This window comes from Sinocyclocheilus anshuiensis, unplaced genomic scaffold, assembly GCF_001515605.1.
Source record: "Sinocyclocheilus anshuiensis isolate Anshui unplaced genomic scaffold, SAMN03320099.WGS_v1.1 scaffold1957, whole genome shotgun sequence".
Taxonomy (NCBI): domain Eukaryota; kingdom Metazoa; phylum Chordata; class Actinopteri; order Cypriniformes; family Cyprinidae; genus Sinocyclocheilus; species Sinocyclocheilus anshuiensis.
The window spans coordinates 744,119-761,888 of record NW_015537935.1 but is presented as its reverse complement, the minus strand read 5'-3'; the positions used below and the strand labels follow the sequence as shown (position 1 = coordinate 761,888).

General features: G+C 36.9%; 2 protein-coding genes across 2 annotated transcripts in view; both read left to right on the top strand.

Moving 5' to 3' along the window:
• Nucleotides 1–3,029, top strand: part of draxina (dorsal inhibitory axon guidance protein a) — a 36,625-nt gene extending 33,596 nt beyond the window's left edge. The window contains exons 4-7 of the mRNA XM_016447203.1: nt 649–769; nt 1,034–1,126; nt 2,034–2,123; nt 2,402–3,029. Coding sequence (XP_016302689.1) covers nt 649–769; nt 1,034–1,126; nt 2,034–2,123; nt 2,402–2,514 — 417 coding nt within the window. The 3' untranslated portion in view covers nt 2,515–3,029. The remainder of the gene's footprint in view (nt 1–648; nt 770–1,033; nt 1,127–2,033; nt 2,124–2,401) is intronic.
• Nucleotides 3,030–9,597: 6,568 nt separating this feature from the next.
• The window catches only part of agtrap (angiotensin II receptor-associated protein), a 15,042-nt gene continuing 6,869 nt past the window's right edge, over nt 9,598–17,770 (top strand). Inside the window, exons 1-4 of the mRNA XM_016447214.1 lie at nt 9,598–9,747; nt 10,350–10,384; nt 10,928–11,039; nt 11,579–11,789. Of these exons, the coding sequence (XP_016302700.1) occupies nt 9,721–9,747; nt 10,350–10,384; nt 10,928–11,039; nt 11,579–11,789 (385 nt within the window). The 5' untranslated portion in view covers nt 9,598–9,720. The remainder of the gene's footprint in view (nt 9,748–10,349; nt 10,385–10,927; nt 11,040–11,578; nt 11,790–17,770) is intronic.

Below are 17,770 nucleotides of genomic sequence, written 5' to 3'. Positions count from 1 at the left end.
TAAGAAAAATATCCATATTCAAAATGTAATAATCACTTTAATGTAGCTTGCACTCACTGTTGTACACAGAAGCAGTTCCGGGCGGATGCCGTATGGAGGTCGGCTGTGCGCATGCGCCGCTCAGAAGTGACGCATGCGGAAGCGCAGCGGAGAGATCAAAACAAAACAACGGTCACTAATTAGAAATACAAAATGAGGATTTGTAAAGAAGAATGTCGGAGAATTTTGATATAAGCCAAGAGGTGACTGGTGCTTCCAACTTTGCTTCCTTTGCTCCTGTAAACAAACATTGGTTTTCACGAGACTCCACGGCGCATGCGCAGCACTGACCTCATCCGCCCGGAACCGCTTCCATGTACAACTGTTGGCGCAAGCTACATTAAACTGATTATTACGTACCCATTTTTGAATTCCTGATGTGCTGTGGGCTGGGTGAAAGTTGGGGGGGGGTAGTATTTAGTTACATTTGCTTGTATACTTCTTGTTTATTGTAATATATATGTTACTTTGAAAAAAAAAAAAAAAGAAAGTGTTACCCAAAGCTGTTATATCACAGGTTTTGAATTAGCACCTTGCTTAAAGGTGACATCAAGTTGATCACCCAGAATAAACCTCTCTAAAACCATGTTTTAAATCCATCTCATTCAGAAGCCGGCTCGAGGGAAGGCTCAAGGGGAGGTGATGCCAACTCTGGACATGGCACTCTTTGACTGGACTGATTATGAGGATATGAAGCCTGTAGACACTTGGCCATCCAACAAAAGAAAAGGTATGAAAGTACATTCTCAAGTTTAATCAATAACAGTGATTTTACAATCTGTCAGATTTGTTTCCTTTTTTTTTAAAGACCAAAATCTTTGGGGAGTTAAGACCAAGCTATATTGAAAGATCTGAATAAATATTTGATTATAAGACTGGATGTAGTTCTCCCAGATCTTTAAACCTCTAAGCGTAAATAATTTGCAAACTCACAGCTGATTTCTTAATAAAGGATTTCATAGGAGGCCTGTGTCTGTCTTTTTCCCCAATAAAGATAAACGTCGTGGCAAAAACAAGAGTAATGGGAACGCAACACTTGATGCTGATGGCATTGACCCATGTGACCATCATCTCGACTGCCTCCCTGGTCAGTGCAACGCTATAATTGTTTTTATATTACAAAGGAATAGTTCGCCCAGTCACCACATTACAAATCTGTCATTATTTACTTTTCATCATGTTGTACCAAACCTGTATGATTTTCTTTTTTTCGATGGAACACTGATGGTACATTAAAAAAAAAAAGTGTCTTCTGGGCACATTCATGAGCGAATGAGATTTACCCTTTGAGTCTGATCTTTTCAGTCAGAATAGTTGATTGGGGTACAGTGACAACTCTCTGCCTAACTACTGTAGTATGATGTGTCGTTGAATAAATTACCCAGCTAGTCACACCGTGGTTTGTTGCACATTCGTTATCCGAACCACATTGGTTTAGTCAGGAAAATGTCTGGGTCATATCACCAATAAACTATTAAAACCAATAAACTACTGTACTATTAGGAGTTTTTACATTACATCAGGGCACTAACCTGACACAATGTAATAAAGCGAAAATCAAAACAAAAGCTCTGTTCTTAAATCTCTTCCATATACAGTATTTCTTTTGTCCTAACCTGCTGTGACAAATAATAAACAACATTTCTAAGTTTGTATTTCGACAGAATATGAAATATATAATATCTCCAGCATGTAAGCTTTTTTTGCTCAAGAGCATTAAATCCATGCTTCTTTCTTTCTTTCTTTCTTTCTTTCTTTCTTTCTTTCTTTCTTTCTCTCTTTTTTTCTTTCTTTCTATTTCCCAAAATATACCTTCTGTGTTTCACAGTAGAAAAAGTCATATTGGTTTGGAATGATGTGAGGATGGGTAAATGATGATGAAATTATTTTTTTTTTCCAGTGAACTGTTTCTTTAATATGATATTTATTAGCAAGAAATATGATAAAATTCTCGCCAGTGTTTACATTTGTGGTTCATTTTGTGCTGCGACCAGGTTCCTGTTGTGACCTGAGAGAACATGAGTGCAAACCTCACAATCGCGGCCTAAACAACAAGTGTTATGATGACTGCATGTGTGAAGAGGGTGGGTATGGCTTTTTTGGTTTCCTTAGAAGGAAAAATTACATTCTAGCAATAAACAAAATATAGAAAGGAATCTCATAAAACTCAGGAACATGTCTGGGTCTTACAGTATTTCACTAATAAATCAAAAGAAAGAAAGAGAAATACAATACTGAATTTTACTTAAAGAAAATGAAGTTTATTTTTAGAACTATAAAGATCTTTTACATTGCATCAAGGCCCTAACCTGGGAAAATGTAATAAATTGAACTTAATAAATGTAAATGTAAAATTCTTTAGGTCTGCGTTGTTATGCCAAGTTCCACCGCAAACGGAGGGTGACCCGAAGACGGGGCCGCTGTGTGGAGCCAGAATCAGCCAACAGCAACCAAGGAGCCTTCATCACCATCTGACATATAGAGAGATATCCCATATGACTGATGATGGACTGAGCTTTGAAGAATGTGGGTCAAAGTTAAACGTCCTCAGCCCACAGAATAAATGTACATGCACTGTTCATCTGCCTGTCAGGGTTCTGCACCATTCAGAATTAAATATAGAATGGCTTTTAAATTCTTGGATTTTAATTGAGGTAGCAATCAGGATACAGAATTAATTTGAAACAGGAAGTAGAATTGTATTTTTCAGTTTGAATGAACCATAAACGTTATCACACACTCAACATATGGGATATTTCTAGAAACACTAGATGATATTAATAATAAAATTTTGAAATGCCATATAATCAAATTATGGTTTTGGACCATGGAATTAATCAAAGCCAACTAATGGACCACTGAATTTTTTTTAACATACTTTTACTAGTAGTACACTTGCGTGGATAGATGAGCTCCATATATTATGTAATTGATAGATTCAAATTTGGTCAGTATTTTTAAAATAAAATGATTTGAAAACAATTTGGCGATTTTTTTTGTGATGCAGGGTGGCATAATTAAAATCTGAAAATATCTGGGGGAAAAAAGACGCGACTCTACCTAACATTTTTTCAAAACTCTAAAAATGTACCTTTACACACAGTTCATCACAGATTCCAGCTGAAATGAACACTAGAGGCAGTAAAATGGCAACAACTTTCATCTCTTTTCAAACAAATGATGATTATGGGGACATATTATCTATTAATAAACAGTTATTTTTCTGTGGTTCCTTGCACAATATTATAGCATAACCTCAAAATGTTTTTACCATAGCACATGATTTGTGAATAAATACATTTGGACATTGGCATCACATAACCAGCTCCATATGTATGGCTTGGCTTTTCTAACACAGTAAACTTACTCAGTCTCTCACCCGGTACAGCACTGCACTTGAGTTCCATGAAACACAAGTCATGATAAAAGAGATCAAAGACTTGTAGAAAATCCCATTGTTTCTTCAGCTAATGCATTTTTATCTTACATTTGCTTTGGTTAACACTGTTGGTTAGGTTTAATTGTAAGTGGTACAGTAAGTTATTTAATTTTCACAGGCATGTATTTATTTCCAATGAACCTTGGTTGGAAGTGAAAATGTATTTAGTTTATAGAAATATGTCTGTTCAAAGAAAAATGATTTGTGCGTATCAGGGATTAAATAGGCACAGTTATACAATAATAGTGATTAAATTGATGATGCAATTATTAATTTTTTGAATTACAATTCGGTCAGTTCCTCTTTCTGTTATTCAAATTCCAATTCAACATTCTGACTGTGGCCAATTGAATATGAGAATTCACACTTATGACTTTAAAGGAAGCCGATTCTTAAATTATGAATTTTGCCCAACCCTGCTGTTTGTCAAAACTTACATATAAGTTCGTACAGAATCATTTGTGTCTGAATGGAAGGCTTTTTCTACTGATTTATTGATGTACTACTGTCAATAACTGCTGTATTAATGGATAATCATTTGTTTGGTTTATTTGTAATATATGCTTTATTTATTCAAGTACCAAACAGCTTCTTTTATTGAGAGATGTGTCAATGTGCTCTTCTTTAACGACTGTGCGCTCTGACAGAAAGATGGATGGGTGAATGAGTGATTGTTACCTGTATGGTTAGAGGGATAGAGATGGACAGAGGAGATTGAGGGAGAGATGGATGACTTGTCAGTTTAAATCACTGAGCTTCTTTATGTTCTGACACTCCTCTGCGTCCCATCCCCCTGCGTCTTGATTTAACTGTTTATTAGACTTTTATGTTAGTGGAGCTGAAATGCTTTAGTCTTTGTAAAGTCTTTTCTGTCACCTTGTTTTCAACTTGAAATTTCTCACACTCGATAAATTGTCGATTATTTTTAACTGGTATACCAGAAATAAACGTAACTAAGGACACTAGGATCCTAACAGTTTTTTTCTCCATTACAGACGCTCTGAGACAATAGCACACTCTAATATATTATTGCAAATATTTAGGTCACAAAAATATTAAGTTTCCCTACAACCTTTCAAAACTGTGTGATTAGGAAAGGCAACAGTTACATTTGAAGTAGTACACTTCATGTTACCATGCACTGCTACTGAAGGTTCATGATCTAAATGCATGGGGTACTCTGATGACTTGCTACTTACTAGCTAATATGTGTAGTGTACATGACTGTGCTTAGTACTTTCTCCCACAATGCACCAATGATTGACTGGATATAATATAAGCAATTTTTTTTTCTTGACTAGATGTGATATTTTCCCCAAACCAACAAAATATGCAATCCCGCCTCACAGTCGATTCTAATGGTTTTATTGGTCATGTAATTCACATTGTTAAACGCATACACAACAATGAAACAAGTCTGAACAGGTGACAGCTCTATTGAGTTGAACAATAAAATTAACTGTGGGATGGGGTTTTTGATTAACTGGTTAGGCAAAAAAAAAAAAAAAAAGGTCAGCCATATTGTGTCGTAATTTTTAATTTTGTTGTAAAATGCTTTGTTTCATCAACGCATTGACATATTGTGACGAATGTATCAGCATCATACCCTGAGAGTACATGAGAAGTTGACAAAGGATGTAGGCAAAATGTCACAAAATTGTAAAAAAAATATTTTAACCACCAGATTCCAACCATAACCGCATTAGATTCCTTGTGTAGCTACATACTTTTTCAAACTTCTCTTATAGATTTAGGTGAAATCATCTTCAGACCATGCTGGCCATATCAAGTTGAAACATCAAACCATTCTCATATAACGCATCAGTGAATTATAATGAAACATGAAAATGAAACAAATTATAGGCAGGAGAAGATACAGAAGATATGTATTTATTACTTTTGATTATGTTTTTTGAATTGTGCTGCAATATGGTTTGCAAAAGAATTCGTTTGAACTTTATTGCATGATTTATCTAAACTACAGGAATTTTGATATTAATCAAAAAAGGCATCATCTGTAGGTATTAAAGATAATTTTATTAGCACAATTACACAAAAAGGTGAACACTGGCGGTAAAGCCTAGACTTGCCATTGAATCTAGAACCTCAGGCAGTGTATGATGCCTCTGAAAAACTTCCTCAGAGAGCTCTATAATGCATGGATGTGTCCTCTAAACTGACTAATAGTCTGTGGCATCGTCTCTGTCCAGGGACTGGAAGGCTCTCTGCAGAGCAGGTGACCTTGCTTTCTCTGTCTTTGTGTCCTTCTGCCTTCCTTGCTGTTTATTTATCTTCCCATTCTCTTTGTGTATTATGTGTCACACTTGCTTCCTGAGTATCACTGTTTCTTGTTTTTCACCTTCAATTTATCACCCCATATCAATATTTGTGAGGTAGAGTCCAAATCAATTTTTGCACATTAGTGCTAGTCAATGGACAAGGCTAGTGGGTTAATGCCACACAAGGCCTTTAAATGCCAGGGGCCTTCTAAAACCTCAGGCTGCATGGCTCCAGACTGCAAAAGAAAACTTAACACTGGGGTCTTAGGTGCATACAGTCCGAGCTGATCATTGAAGCCTCCAGGCCATTCATGTGTACCGTATGAGATAACCACTGGGCCCTCTGCAACTTTTAAATGAGGGACCCTCAGAGAGTACAGTGTGAGCTGAACAACAGGGCCCCCAGGTGACTCCACAAGCACAATGCAAGCTTAACACCAGAACTGCATGTGGGTCAATAATAAATAATAGTGTATACAATAAAGAAAAAATCTTCTTAAAATCTAGTTTAAATTGGCTTTGAAATGTATATACTGTATGTATTGAAATTAAAAAAGAAAACTGAAAATGTGAAAATTGTTTTCATGTTGGTTTCACCTGGTTTTTAAAGAAACGTTTAAATATAATGACTTTAAATATCAAATGTTGTTCAACCATCAATTTAAAAGTATATATATATATATATATATATATATGCACACACATACATGACAGGTATGATATATCATACCTCAAAATATTATTTAAAAATCTAGACATCGTGAATTGAAAAGCACATAACCAACACATATTAGAAGTTCTAAATGAATAATTTCTCTAATAATCAAACCTTTCAGAGATGGTTATTGATCCGGGTTAGCAATATATTTTTCCTACTGGCGAAAGCTAGGATACCCAGTTTAATAGGATAAAGGTTTGTTTAAAAAAATAATTACATTTTTTGAGGAGTTGCACCATTGACATTTTACAACCTGAACTAACTGCTTGTCATAAAAGGCTCAAATTATAGACACAAGGGTCAAAGCAGGGTCCTCTCTATGATTTAATATGTGTGATTATATGTGTGTTATGTTTTCTGAAGGTTGGGCACACCACATGACTTTAATTTGATGTAAAAAATAATTATCTACTGCATACAGAACTGTTTAACATTAGCAGCTGCTACAAAGATAAAAATCTAAATACATGTTACCTTCCTCCTATACTGACTGTAATTCAGTTTTGGAAAAAAAAAAAAAAGCATCACACTCTTGTGCTTTTAAGCAGATCGAGCTGATGTATTTTTGATGCAGTCTCATGCTGGGCGTGGCTGGTCTTGGAGTGAGGCCACAGAAATGATATATCACATTCACACACATCCCGATTGGACACTCACTGCACAACACTGTCACCCCAGGAGCTGCATTGACTATAAAACAGTCAATAAAGCATGGGATAAGAGTGAGGGACAGAGAAAGAGAGGTTTCCTTATGCACTGCTGTTGAAATGCAGTAGATGTACATTCAGTAGATTATATTCACCGTAAGAAATCTGTGATTTAAGCAACACAGGAAATTGTATTGTGTTGCGTGGTAGCAGTACGTTTTGTAACACATCAGGAAAATTTTTTAACATCATGCGTATCAGTACAGGCTTGTGCAGATTGTATGTTTTCAACATATTCTGTAGGAGATTTGAGTGGTGTATATGCCTATATGTGTCACGGAAAAAACACGGATTCAATTTGCAGGTTCAACTCAAATTTATTTGAAACTCAAAACACAGAACTTGGCTGGGACTGCAGACCAGAAGCCGTAATTCAGGGCCGTGATTAGAGACAGGAAGAGGGGAACAGTCCAAACGAGCCTCCAGTCACTCCACGAGGCAGAGAGGGTAAGGCGTAGGGAGATCAGCGCACACAGTCCCAGCGTCAGTGCTGACGCAACGTCAGAGTAGCGAGAGAACAGCGCACAGGTTCCAAGCGTCGGTACTGACGCAACGTCAGGGCAGAGAGTTCCTTCTTGAGTGCGCCGAGAGGGGCAGGAGAGGAGAGGCTGCGAAGCGCGGTTCTGGTAATCACAGGGCAGGAACTGGGGAACAGAAAACTGGTGAAACGAGAGGCAGAGAGCGAGCGGAAAAGACAAACTGAAAACACTAAACTGTACTTGGAGCCTATGAAAACACGGCAGGACAAAACCACAACAAGACTGGTAGTAGATCACGAACAAAGAGTAGCGTGTTCACACCACAACGGTCAGAAACAAGACTACGAGGGGAACTTAAAAAGAGGGAGAATTAAGGAATTAACAAGTCACAGGTGTGACGGCAGCTAAAGTAGTTAATAAGATAACGATGGGGAGGGAAACCACGAAGACAATGAGCACATGGCGAAATGTCAAAACAGACAAAAAAACAACAACAACCTGCTGATCAGACCGAAGTCATGACAATATGCAATATGCCATGATTTTACAGTGTTCTTCATTGAACATTGCTAAGTGAGTGAAAATGAATAGCAATAAGCTACGTTTTTGAGGTATCCTTCATGACCATAGCACCAACATGTTGGAATTAATGGCGTACAAATGCTCAAATTAACTCAAATTAGGAGTTTGTTCAAACCCTAAGAATGAACAAGAGTAAAGGTGCAGACTGTGGCGAGAGGGTCGGGGCCATTTCCTCCCCCGGCCTCGCTCCGTTCCCACGGCTCTCGGCCCCGCCCCTCTCGTCACACAGACACACTACACTTTTTGTTCCATTGGCTCGTCTATTTCTACATTGTCTAGGAAATGGAAATAGGAAATGCAAGTTCATGTGAATTTTGGTGCATTCTGAAGTATACGTTTGTTGAACTCTGACCTTCAAATGTGCAAAAGTGAAGATGTCTGACCAATAGAAGATCGATATATCACGTCACCTCTAGGCAGAAATAAAAGAGCGAAAACTTTAAATCTGCAGGTTTGCAGCGTTTTGCAGCATATTTTTACATTTTAGATGTACTACAAACCATCCAGTATCCACAGAAATTTTGCACGCTCAAAGTCTAGTGTGACTGTGGCTTAATAGTGAAACACACACACTCACACACACACAAAACTACCTCTTATGTGCATCATAACACTGTCATTTGTGAAGACAAGCCTAATATATATCAGAGGTCAAACAAGTAGATGAACCTTTTTGCCAGACTCTCAAACAGCAAAGTAACTGATTTCCCATATGACATGTGAAAACCTTCCAAAGTAGGTTTTGGTTCCTCTAGCTCAAATCTGAGCTATTCATCAGACTTAGTGACATATGCTTCCAAAGAACTGTCCCAGGTGTTATTAAAATCATGGATCACTGCTGGCTAATTGGACCAGCAGCATCTATGAAATTCAATTTTGTTGAATTTAGTAATTTCATGTCCATAGGCATGTGTGTCTGTAGGAGCATTTAACAAATCATTTATGAGCACAGGTTATGTTTTATTTAGTTATGAATGAGCCAAGAGGTATGTGCAATTTATTTAGGTTGTTTCTGCTATGACAAGTCTTTAAAGGACTGCGTATTAAAATAACATGAGCCACAAAACGATGGGAGCTGAAGAATAACTTGTCAAACTCTGTTTAGATGCATTGATATTTTCCTAGAGCCAAACAACATGCACAATGACAGATGACAAAAAGGAAAAGTAAAAAAAAAAAAGAACCCTATTGATCTCTCCTATAACTTTCAGAAAACAAGATGTTATTGTAAATATGTACCAGGGGTGAATCTAGAAAATTATTATGCTCTCGTATGTTCAGATGGAGTAAGGAGTTGTGGGAGGTGTAGTCACATGGCTCTGGTCATGCTGAGTGTCACATGGTTTATGTTTGCAGTCACTTCAGAGAGCTGAGCAAACTTCTGTTACACACAGTTACGATGAAAGTGTTTGAGGCTTCCTTTGTGAAATACTGAAAACTACAGAGGGACACTAAATCATAGAGGGGCAGTGAAACTATGGAAATACCAGCAATAAATCTCAAGGTAATGTATTTATGTCTCATTATGTTTCATTCAGTATGTGTGTTGTACAGTGATATAAAAAAAATCCATTGCTAAATGATCCATCAAAACCTTAAAGATCAAAAGAAAAAGGTTGTTTTATTTAAAATATTTCTACACTTTTTATGATACAGGAAACATTACATTTGTTAAATAATTTAGCAGTAACTTAATTATCTATTACCTATTATCTATCTACCTATTATCCATTAAAGCAACTTTTTGTCAGTTTTGTTACATTATTTCCTCAGTTTTGCTTATTATTATAACCAGGAACCAATACAATTCTGAATGGATATAGTAGTGCTGTAAATACATTTATTTTATTCATTTTGGACAGAATCATTCTTTTGTATGGGCTCATATCCTCATCATTTTAGAAACGCATTGCATTTATTAAAGGTATTTGTATTTGTTCTGGGCACTGTGAACTTTAGAGATGCCCCAGATCATAGATATGTAAGCCCAAAAAGGCCCATGACTGAATGTTTACTGGGTTTGAGCCACCGCCTATGTCTAGGGAACAGATTTGTACATTTACTCATGAGCTGCACTGTGTGTGTGTGTGTGTGTGTTTTCTGCAGGCCATCGTGTTGGCTCACTGGTTACTGACAATCTGGTGAGAGTTATGGTGCATTTGCCTTTCTCGTTTCTGTTTTCTCACACTAACCTGAGGAATTTCACCATTAGTAAAACTTTATTATCCAGTTTTTAGTGCAACAGAAATGGAAATATATTTATTCTCCAGACTAAAAAATTCAAGCCTCTAAATATGTGTGTATATATAACATTTGAAGCCATTTTCATATTGTATTGTATTAATAAATTATGTAATAGATTAATTTTAATTAATTTTAATTGATCTCTTCTCTCAGTGTGGTACATTGTCTGTAGTAGCAGCTGGAGCTATGCTGGCTGCACAGGTCATGGAAATATGCTTTGCATTTAGGTGGTACTTGAAGCTTGAATGCTCCGACAGTAGAAAAATTGCTTATTATAAAATGTATGTATGGATCAGAGGACAATGAAGTGTTCAATTGCTCTATTTTTTTTAAATCACTTTATTGTTTTATTTATTTATTTATTTGAGCAAACTGAGTTATATTGACAGCCCTAATTAAAATATTAGTCTTAAAAGGTTTTAATCCATGTTTGTATGCAGGGCATGTTCGATCACCTGGCTTCCTACTTCTTACGTGTTGGGGAACGTGAGTGCTCTTGCAGTGGGAGTGTGGGCCATTGCACAGAGAGACTCCATAGACGCTGTATTAATGGTAGGTGTGACTTTTTTTATCCAAGAAGAACATGATTTTTAGGTCATGAAGGCTTAAAGACAAACATTTTATTCAATATTGATGACAGATGGGAAATCCACAGCTTGAGTCTTGCATAGCCAGAATTTTGACTATAAGGTCTGGTCCACATTACAGTTAACTGTCGGGATAAACCACCCTCTTAGACAGGAAAAGAGCATCTGACTGACGTGTAAAGCAAGAAATTCCAGTTTGTTTGTTTTTTGTGTGCCATTTAGGGGTGAGTTTATCTGAAATAGATTATGTGTAATGTGTATAATGTGTAATGCATAAAATTGTATTATACTTGTAACTTAGTTTGAATTAATCTGAATTAGTGTTCTTCCGGATACAAAAAATCTCTGTGTCCTCCTCCCCGGAAGTTGTCTAAAGCCAGCCAATCAGATTCGAGCTTATGAGATGGCCCATGAGCATGCTGAGATTAATTTTTGACCTTCTTATGTGTTTGTACATAGTATATTTGCCATACTAATATTTGATCTCTTCTCTCCTTCATTCAGTTCTTGATTGTGTTGGCAGTGACCATCCTGACTGACATTGTTCATTTTGGGCTGTACTATGCGGAGGTTGAAAGCCATTATGAGAGAAACCTGGACTTGTTCCGCTTTTGTGGGGGCATGGCCATCCTGAGCCTGCTGCTCAAACCTGTTTCCTGCGTCTTTGTCTACCAGATGTATCGTGAGCGGGGTGGCGAATACAACGTCAACTTCGGTAAGTGGGTGACCGAAGGCCCGGGGGAGAAAGAATAGAAGAAAGTGACTGATTAATTTTGATTATCTAATGATTAATTTAAAGTCTTTCCGTGAGGTTAAAATGCCAGCATTGTTTGCTTTGGTTTGTTTAAGCATTATTGAGTCTATTTTAGGCATTATAATTCCTAGCTCACTGATTGTGGAGCACAAGCAGAGTATTTCACTCAAAATGGCAAGCAAAATGAGTAAAAAGAGGAGCGTTTAATTGAGTTTTAGGGCTGGTCACAAGGCAGATGCCTGACAGAGCGGCCCACAGAAAAGACAAGAGACAGACAGCTTGACTGATCTCTGCAGTCTGAAAAAAAGGGCTTGGGCCTAAAAGGATCAAGCCAATTTAGACTGATTCCTTACTGTTAATTCTTTATTATCTGTGATCTTAGTATTTTAGCTGTTTTGTTGAGATCTTAATCCATTTATATAGTGTTAGGATTATTTCCCTAGGTCTTTTATTTACCCTGTAAAGTCTGACATATGAAATAATAGTCAGAAAAAAAACTAAAAAACTTGCATATGTTGCACAAAAATTACATTATTTTTTTTTTTGAGTATCATAGACCACTTGTATGAATACAGTATGATAAAAAACATGGACACCTCAGTTTTATTCAACTGAGCAAAAATATGAAATTTGACGTAAATATCAGTTGCTGATATTTATCTGGTCAAAAAGTAAGATGAAATTCAAATGGCTTGCAATGTAAATCAATGAGATCTTTATAACATGATAGCAGACCATTTACACAAAATGCATATAAATATCATTTGTCTCTCTATGGGCCCTATCATACAGGTGGCGCAATGCGGCGCCAGGCGCGACGCAAGTGGTTTTTGCTAGTTTCAGCCTGAGGCAGTTGTCATTTTCACATCCTGCGCCACGTTGTTTAAACCAGCAATAAATCTCAAGGTAATGTATTTATGTCTCATTATGTTTCATTCAGTATGTGTGTTGTACAGTGATATAAAAAAAATCCATTGCTAAATGATCCATCAAAACCTTAAAGATCAAAAGAAAAAGGTTGTTTTATTTAAAATATTTCTACACTTTTTATGATACAGGAAACATTACATTTGTTAAATAATTTAGCAGTAACTTAATTATCTATTACCTATTATCTATCTACCTATTATCCATTAAAGCAACTTTTTGTCAGTTTTGTTACATTATTTCCTCAGTTTTGCTTATTATTATAACCAGGAACCAATACAATTCTGAATGGATATAGTAGTGCTGTAAATACATTTATTTTATTCATTTTGGACAGAATCATTCTTTTGTATGGGCTCATATCCTCATCATTTTAGAAACGCATTGCATTTATTAAAGGTATTTGTATTTGTTCTGGGCACTGTGAACTTTAGAGATGCCCCAGATCATAGATATGTAAGCCCAAAAAGGCCCATGACTGAATGTTTACTGGGTTTGAGCCACCGCCTATGTCTAGGGAACAGATTTGTACATTTACTCATGAGCTGCACTGTGTGTGTGTGTGTGTGTGTTTTCTGCAGGCCATCGTGTTGGCTCACTGGTTACTGACAATCTGGTGAGAGTTATGGTGCATTTGCCTTTCTCGTTTCTGTTTTCTCACACTAACCTGAGGAATTTCACCATTAGTAAAACTTTATTATCCAGTTTTTAGTGCAACAGAAATGGAAATATATTTATTCTCCAGACTAAAAAATTCAAGCCTCTAAATATGTGTGTATATATAACATTTGAAGCCATTTTCATATTGTATTGTATTAATAAATTATGTAATAGATTAATTTTAATTAATTTTAATTGATCTCTTCTCTCAGTGTGGTACATTGTCTGTAGTAGCAGCTGGAGCTATGCTGGCTGCACAGGTCATGGAAATATGCTTTGCATTTAGGTGGTACTTGAAGCTTGAATGCTCCGACAGTAGAAAAATTGCTTATTATAAAATGTATGTATGGATCAGAGGACAATGAAGTGTTCAATTGCTCTATTTTTTTTAAATCACTTTATTGTTTTATTTATTTATTTATTTGAGCAAACTGAGTTATATTGACAGCCCTAATTAAAATATTAGTCTTAAAAGGTTTTAATCCATGTTTGTATGCAGGGCATGTTCGATCACCTGGCTTCCTACTTCTTACGTGTTGGGGAACGTGAGTGCTCTTGCAGTGGGAGTGTGGGCCATTGCACAGAGAGACTCCATAGACGCTGTATTAATGGTAGGTGTGACTTTTTTTATCCAAGAAGAACATGATTTTTAGGTCATGAAGGCTTAAAGACAAACATTTTATTCAATATTGATGACAGATGGGAAATCCACAGCTTGAGTCTTGCATAGCCAGAATTTTGACTATAAGGTCTGGTCCACATTACAGTTAACTGTCGGGATAAACCACCCTCTTAGACAGGAAAAGAGCATCTGACTGACGTGTAAAGCAAGAAATTCCAGTTTGTTTGTTTTTTGTGTGCCATTTAGGGGTGAGTTTATCTGAAATAGATTATGTGTAATGTGTATAATGTGTAATGCATAAAATTGTATTATACTTGTAACTTAGTTTGAATTAATCTGAATTAGTGTTCTTCCGGATACAAAAAATCTCTGTGTCCTCCTCCCCGGAAGTTGTCTAAAGCCAGCCAATCAGATTCGAGCTTATGAGATGGCCCATGAGCATGCTGAGATTAATTTTTGACCTTCTTATGTGTTTGTACATAGTATATTTGCCATACTAATATTTGATCTCTTCTCTCCTTCATTCAGTTCTTGATTGTGTTGGCAGTGACCATCCTGACTGACATTGTTCATTTTGGGCTGTACTATGCGGAGGTTGAAAGCCATTATGAGAGAAACCTGGACTTGTTCCGCTTTTGTGGGGGCATGGCCATCCTGAGCCTGCTGCTCAAACCTGTTTCCTGCGTCTTTGTCTACCAGATGTATCGTGAGCGGGGTGGCGAATACAACGTCAACTTCGGTAAGTGGGTGACCGAAGGCCCGGGGGAGAAAGAATAGAAGAAAGTGACTGATTAATTTTGATTATCTAATGATTAATTTAAAGTCTTTCCGTGAGGTTAAAATGCCAGCATTGTTTGCTTTGGTTTGTTTAAGCATTATTGAGTCTATTTTAGGCATTATAATTCCTAGCTCACTGATTGTGGAGCACAAGCAGAGTATTTCACTCAAAATGGCAAGCAAAATGAGTAAAAAGAGGAGCGTTTAATTGAGTTTTAGGGCTGGTCACAAGGCAGATGCCTGACAGAGCGGCCCACAGAAAAGACAAGAGACAGACAGCTTGACTGATCTCTGCAGTCTGAAAAAAAGGGCTTGGGCCTAAAAGGATCAAGCCAATTTAGACTGATTCCTTACTGTTAATTCTTTATTATCTGTGATCTTAGTATTTTAGCTGTTTTGTTGAGATCTTAATCCATTTATATAGTGTTAGGATTATTTCCCTAGGTCTTTTATTTACCCTGTAAAGTCTGACATATGAAATAATAGTCAGAAAAAAAACTAAAAAACTTGCATATGTTGCACAAAAATTACATTATTTTTTTTTTTGAGTATCATAGACCACTTGTATGAATACAGTATGATAAAAAACATGGACACCTCAGTTTTATTCAACTGAGCAAAAATATGAAATTTGACGTAAATATCAGTTGCTGATATTTCAAAAAGTAAAAAGTAAGATGAAATTCAAATGGCTTGCAATGTAAATCAATGAGATCTTTATAACATGACCATTTACACTAGTTTCAGCCTGAGGCAGTTGTCATTTTCACATCCTGCGCCACGTTGTTTAAATAGCAAATGCATTTGCGCTCATTTGTGTGCCCATGGGCATGCTGGTCTGAAAACGAGGTGTGTTCAGGTGCGTTACTGGCGTGTTGCTATTTTGAGGCAACTGAAATAGACTGCGCCATTGACCAACAAAAACCTTGTCTAAAGTCTGGCGTTAAATAGTTAAAGCTAAAGGTAAAGAGCATGAGTAATATGCGCCTATAGGCGTATGAACAACGCGTGTACACTTTGCTTATTACACACACAGGTATGTGCAGCAGCACACAAACATTTTTAAAAAGGATTAAAATGTAAAAGATTATTATTGTGTAGGCTACATAAATATAAAAATGCCTACATGTCATAGGCTAATGAATTGTCATTGCATGGATTTAGATCCGTTTCCTCTCTGGAGACGATTTCTGTCTTTGCGCTTGCAAATTCCGCCGTGTAAATAGCAAATTCGTGGCGCGAGTGCAACTGGCTCTTAAAGGGAATGGGAGATGAGACTCTGATTGGTTTATTGCACGTTATGCCCAAAACACACCCATTACTCATCAACAGAATAGGGACAACCCTTTTAGACCATGCGCCGGGCGCGCCGACCGTTTTTCCTGTCGTTAAACTAGCAAAAGTGGATTCGGACACGCCCTCAGTGCACCTACGCCGTGCGCTTTAGACCTTGTGCTTAGATCATTAAAATAGGGCCCTATATCTCCAAATAATATGTCTTAGAAGCAGGGGCGGACTTAGTGATTTGGGGCACCTAAGCAAATTTCAGGTATGGGGCCCCAACACAATAACTTTGTCTTCTTTTACATCTAACCCTTATTTTGCTCTCTCTCTCTCTCTCTCTCATAGTTTATAGTTTATTTACCTCTTGCCAACTTAAGTAAATAATTAGTCAACCTGATGGTGTTTTAAAGCCATATTAGTCTTATTTTTTGTCAGATCACAAAAGAAGACATTATCTTAAAAAAGCTTGCACTTGTCCATTTAATGAATTGTAACCTTCTTCAATCTTTTTACAAAAAGGATTCAAATAAAATTATCCCATGCAACTCGTTCTGTATCCCAAGTGTTCTTGAGGCATACGTTAGGGTTTGCCAAGAAACAAATTGAAAATGTTGTTGAGAATCAGCTCATGGGGAAATATGAATAATTAATCATAACTAGTTATAATTAATTATAAATATTTAGATCCGCTGTAGATATTTACTTGACCTCTCAGGGTCAACTGTCTGTCAGTTCTAAGAACGTTAATTTCCTGGTTAAGGGAAATAACTTTCTTACTGTACAATTCTACAAAGAGCTTGTAGCATAAATCTGCATGATTAAGTGACTCCAGTTATGAGCAAACAATGAACAACGTCAAGTGTGATACAAGTAAGGCTTTATTAACTACATAAACACTTAAACTAGTCTAACATACTACATAAACACTTAAACTGGTCTAACATACACATAAACACTTAAACTGGTCTAACATACACATACACACACACACACACACATACACACACACACGCATACAGTTGGTATAAGAAAGGGTTGAAGCTTAAGTCAGTAAAGAGGAGGGAGAATAAGAATATGAAGTTATGGAACCATTTGCATATTCAGCAGATTTACAGCCTGAAGGGAACATCAAATTCTTAGTTCAAACACACCTTTGTGAAAAGGCGCAAATGATACCTAATGTATCAATTAATGTCAGAGAATCTTGGTGAATGGAAAAGTCAAGGCCGAAGGCCTGGCACAAAACTTAGGATGTCCTGGAGCGTTGGAGCTCACATCTTATCAAAACCTAACAGAACCACCGACTCTGGAAGGGTCCCTGGTGTGGGGCCTTTAAGGTTGGAGAAGATTCCCGCTTCTCAAGATGGGCTTGTCCAATGAGAAAGGCCGGTATCCCAAGTGGGAGTTTTGAGATACTGGGGAGTTTTATGACTCTTTGTGTGGAAGTGTGGTAATTTGCATATGGAACTTGAATCGAAATTACTAAAGATTCTCAGGACACTAATATATTGCCTATGTACCAACATATAATATACACTCTCGTTTAGGTCATCAGAAGACTAATTCATAGATACTAAACATGGTAGGGTTATACATATGTAAGATGACAGGAATGAGTGTTTCGATGATAAGCCTGCATAAAACAGTATAAAATCTCAAAGACAACATACAC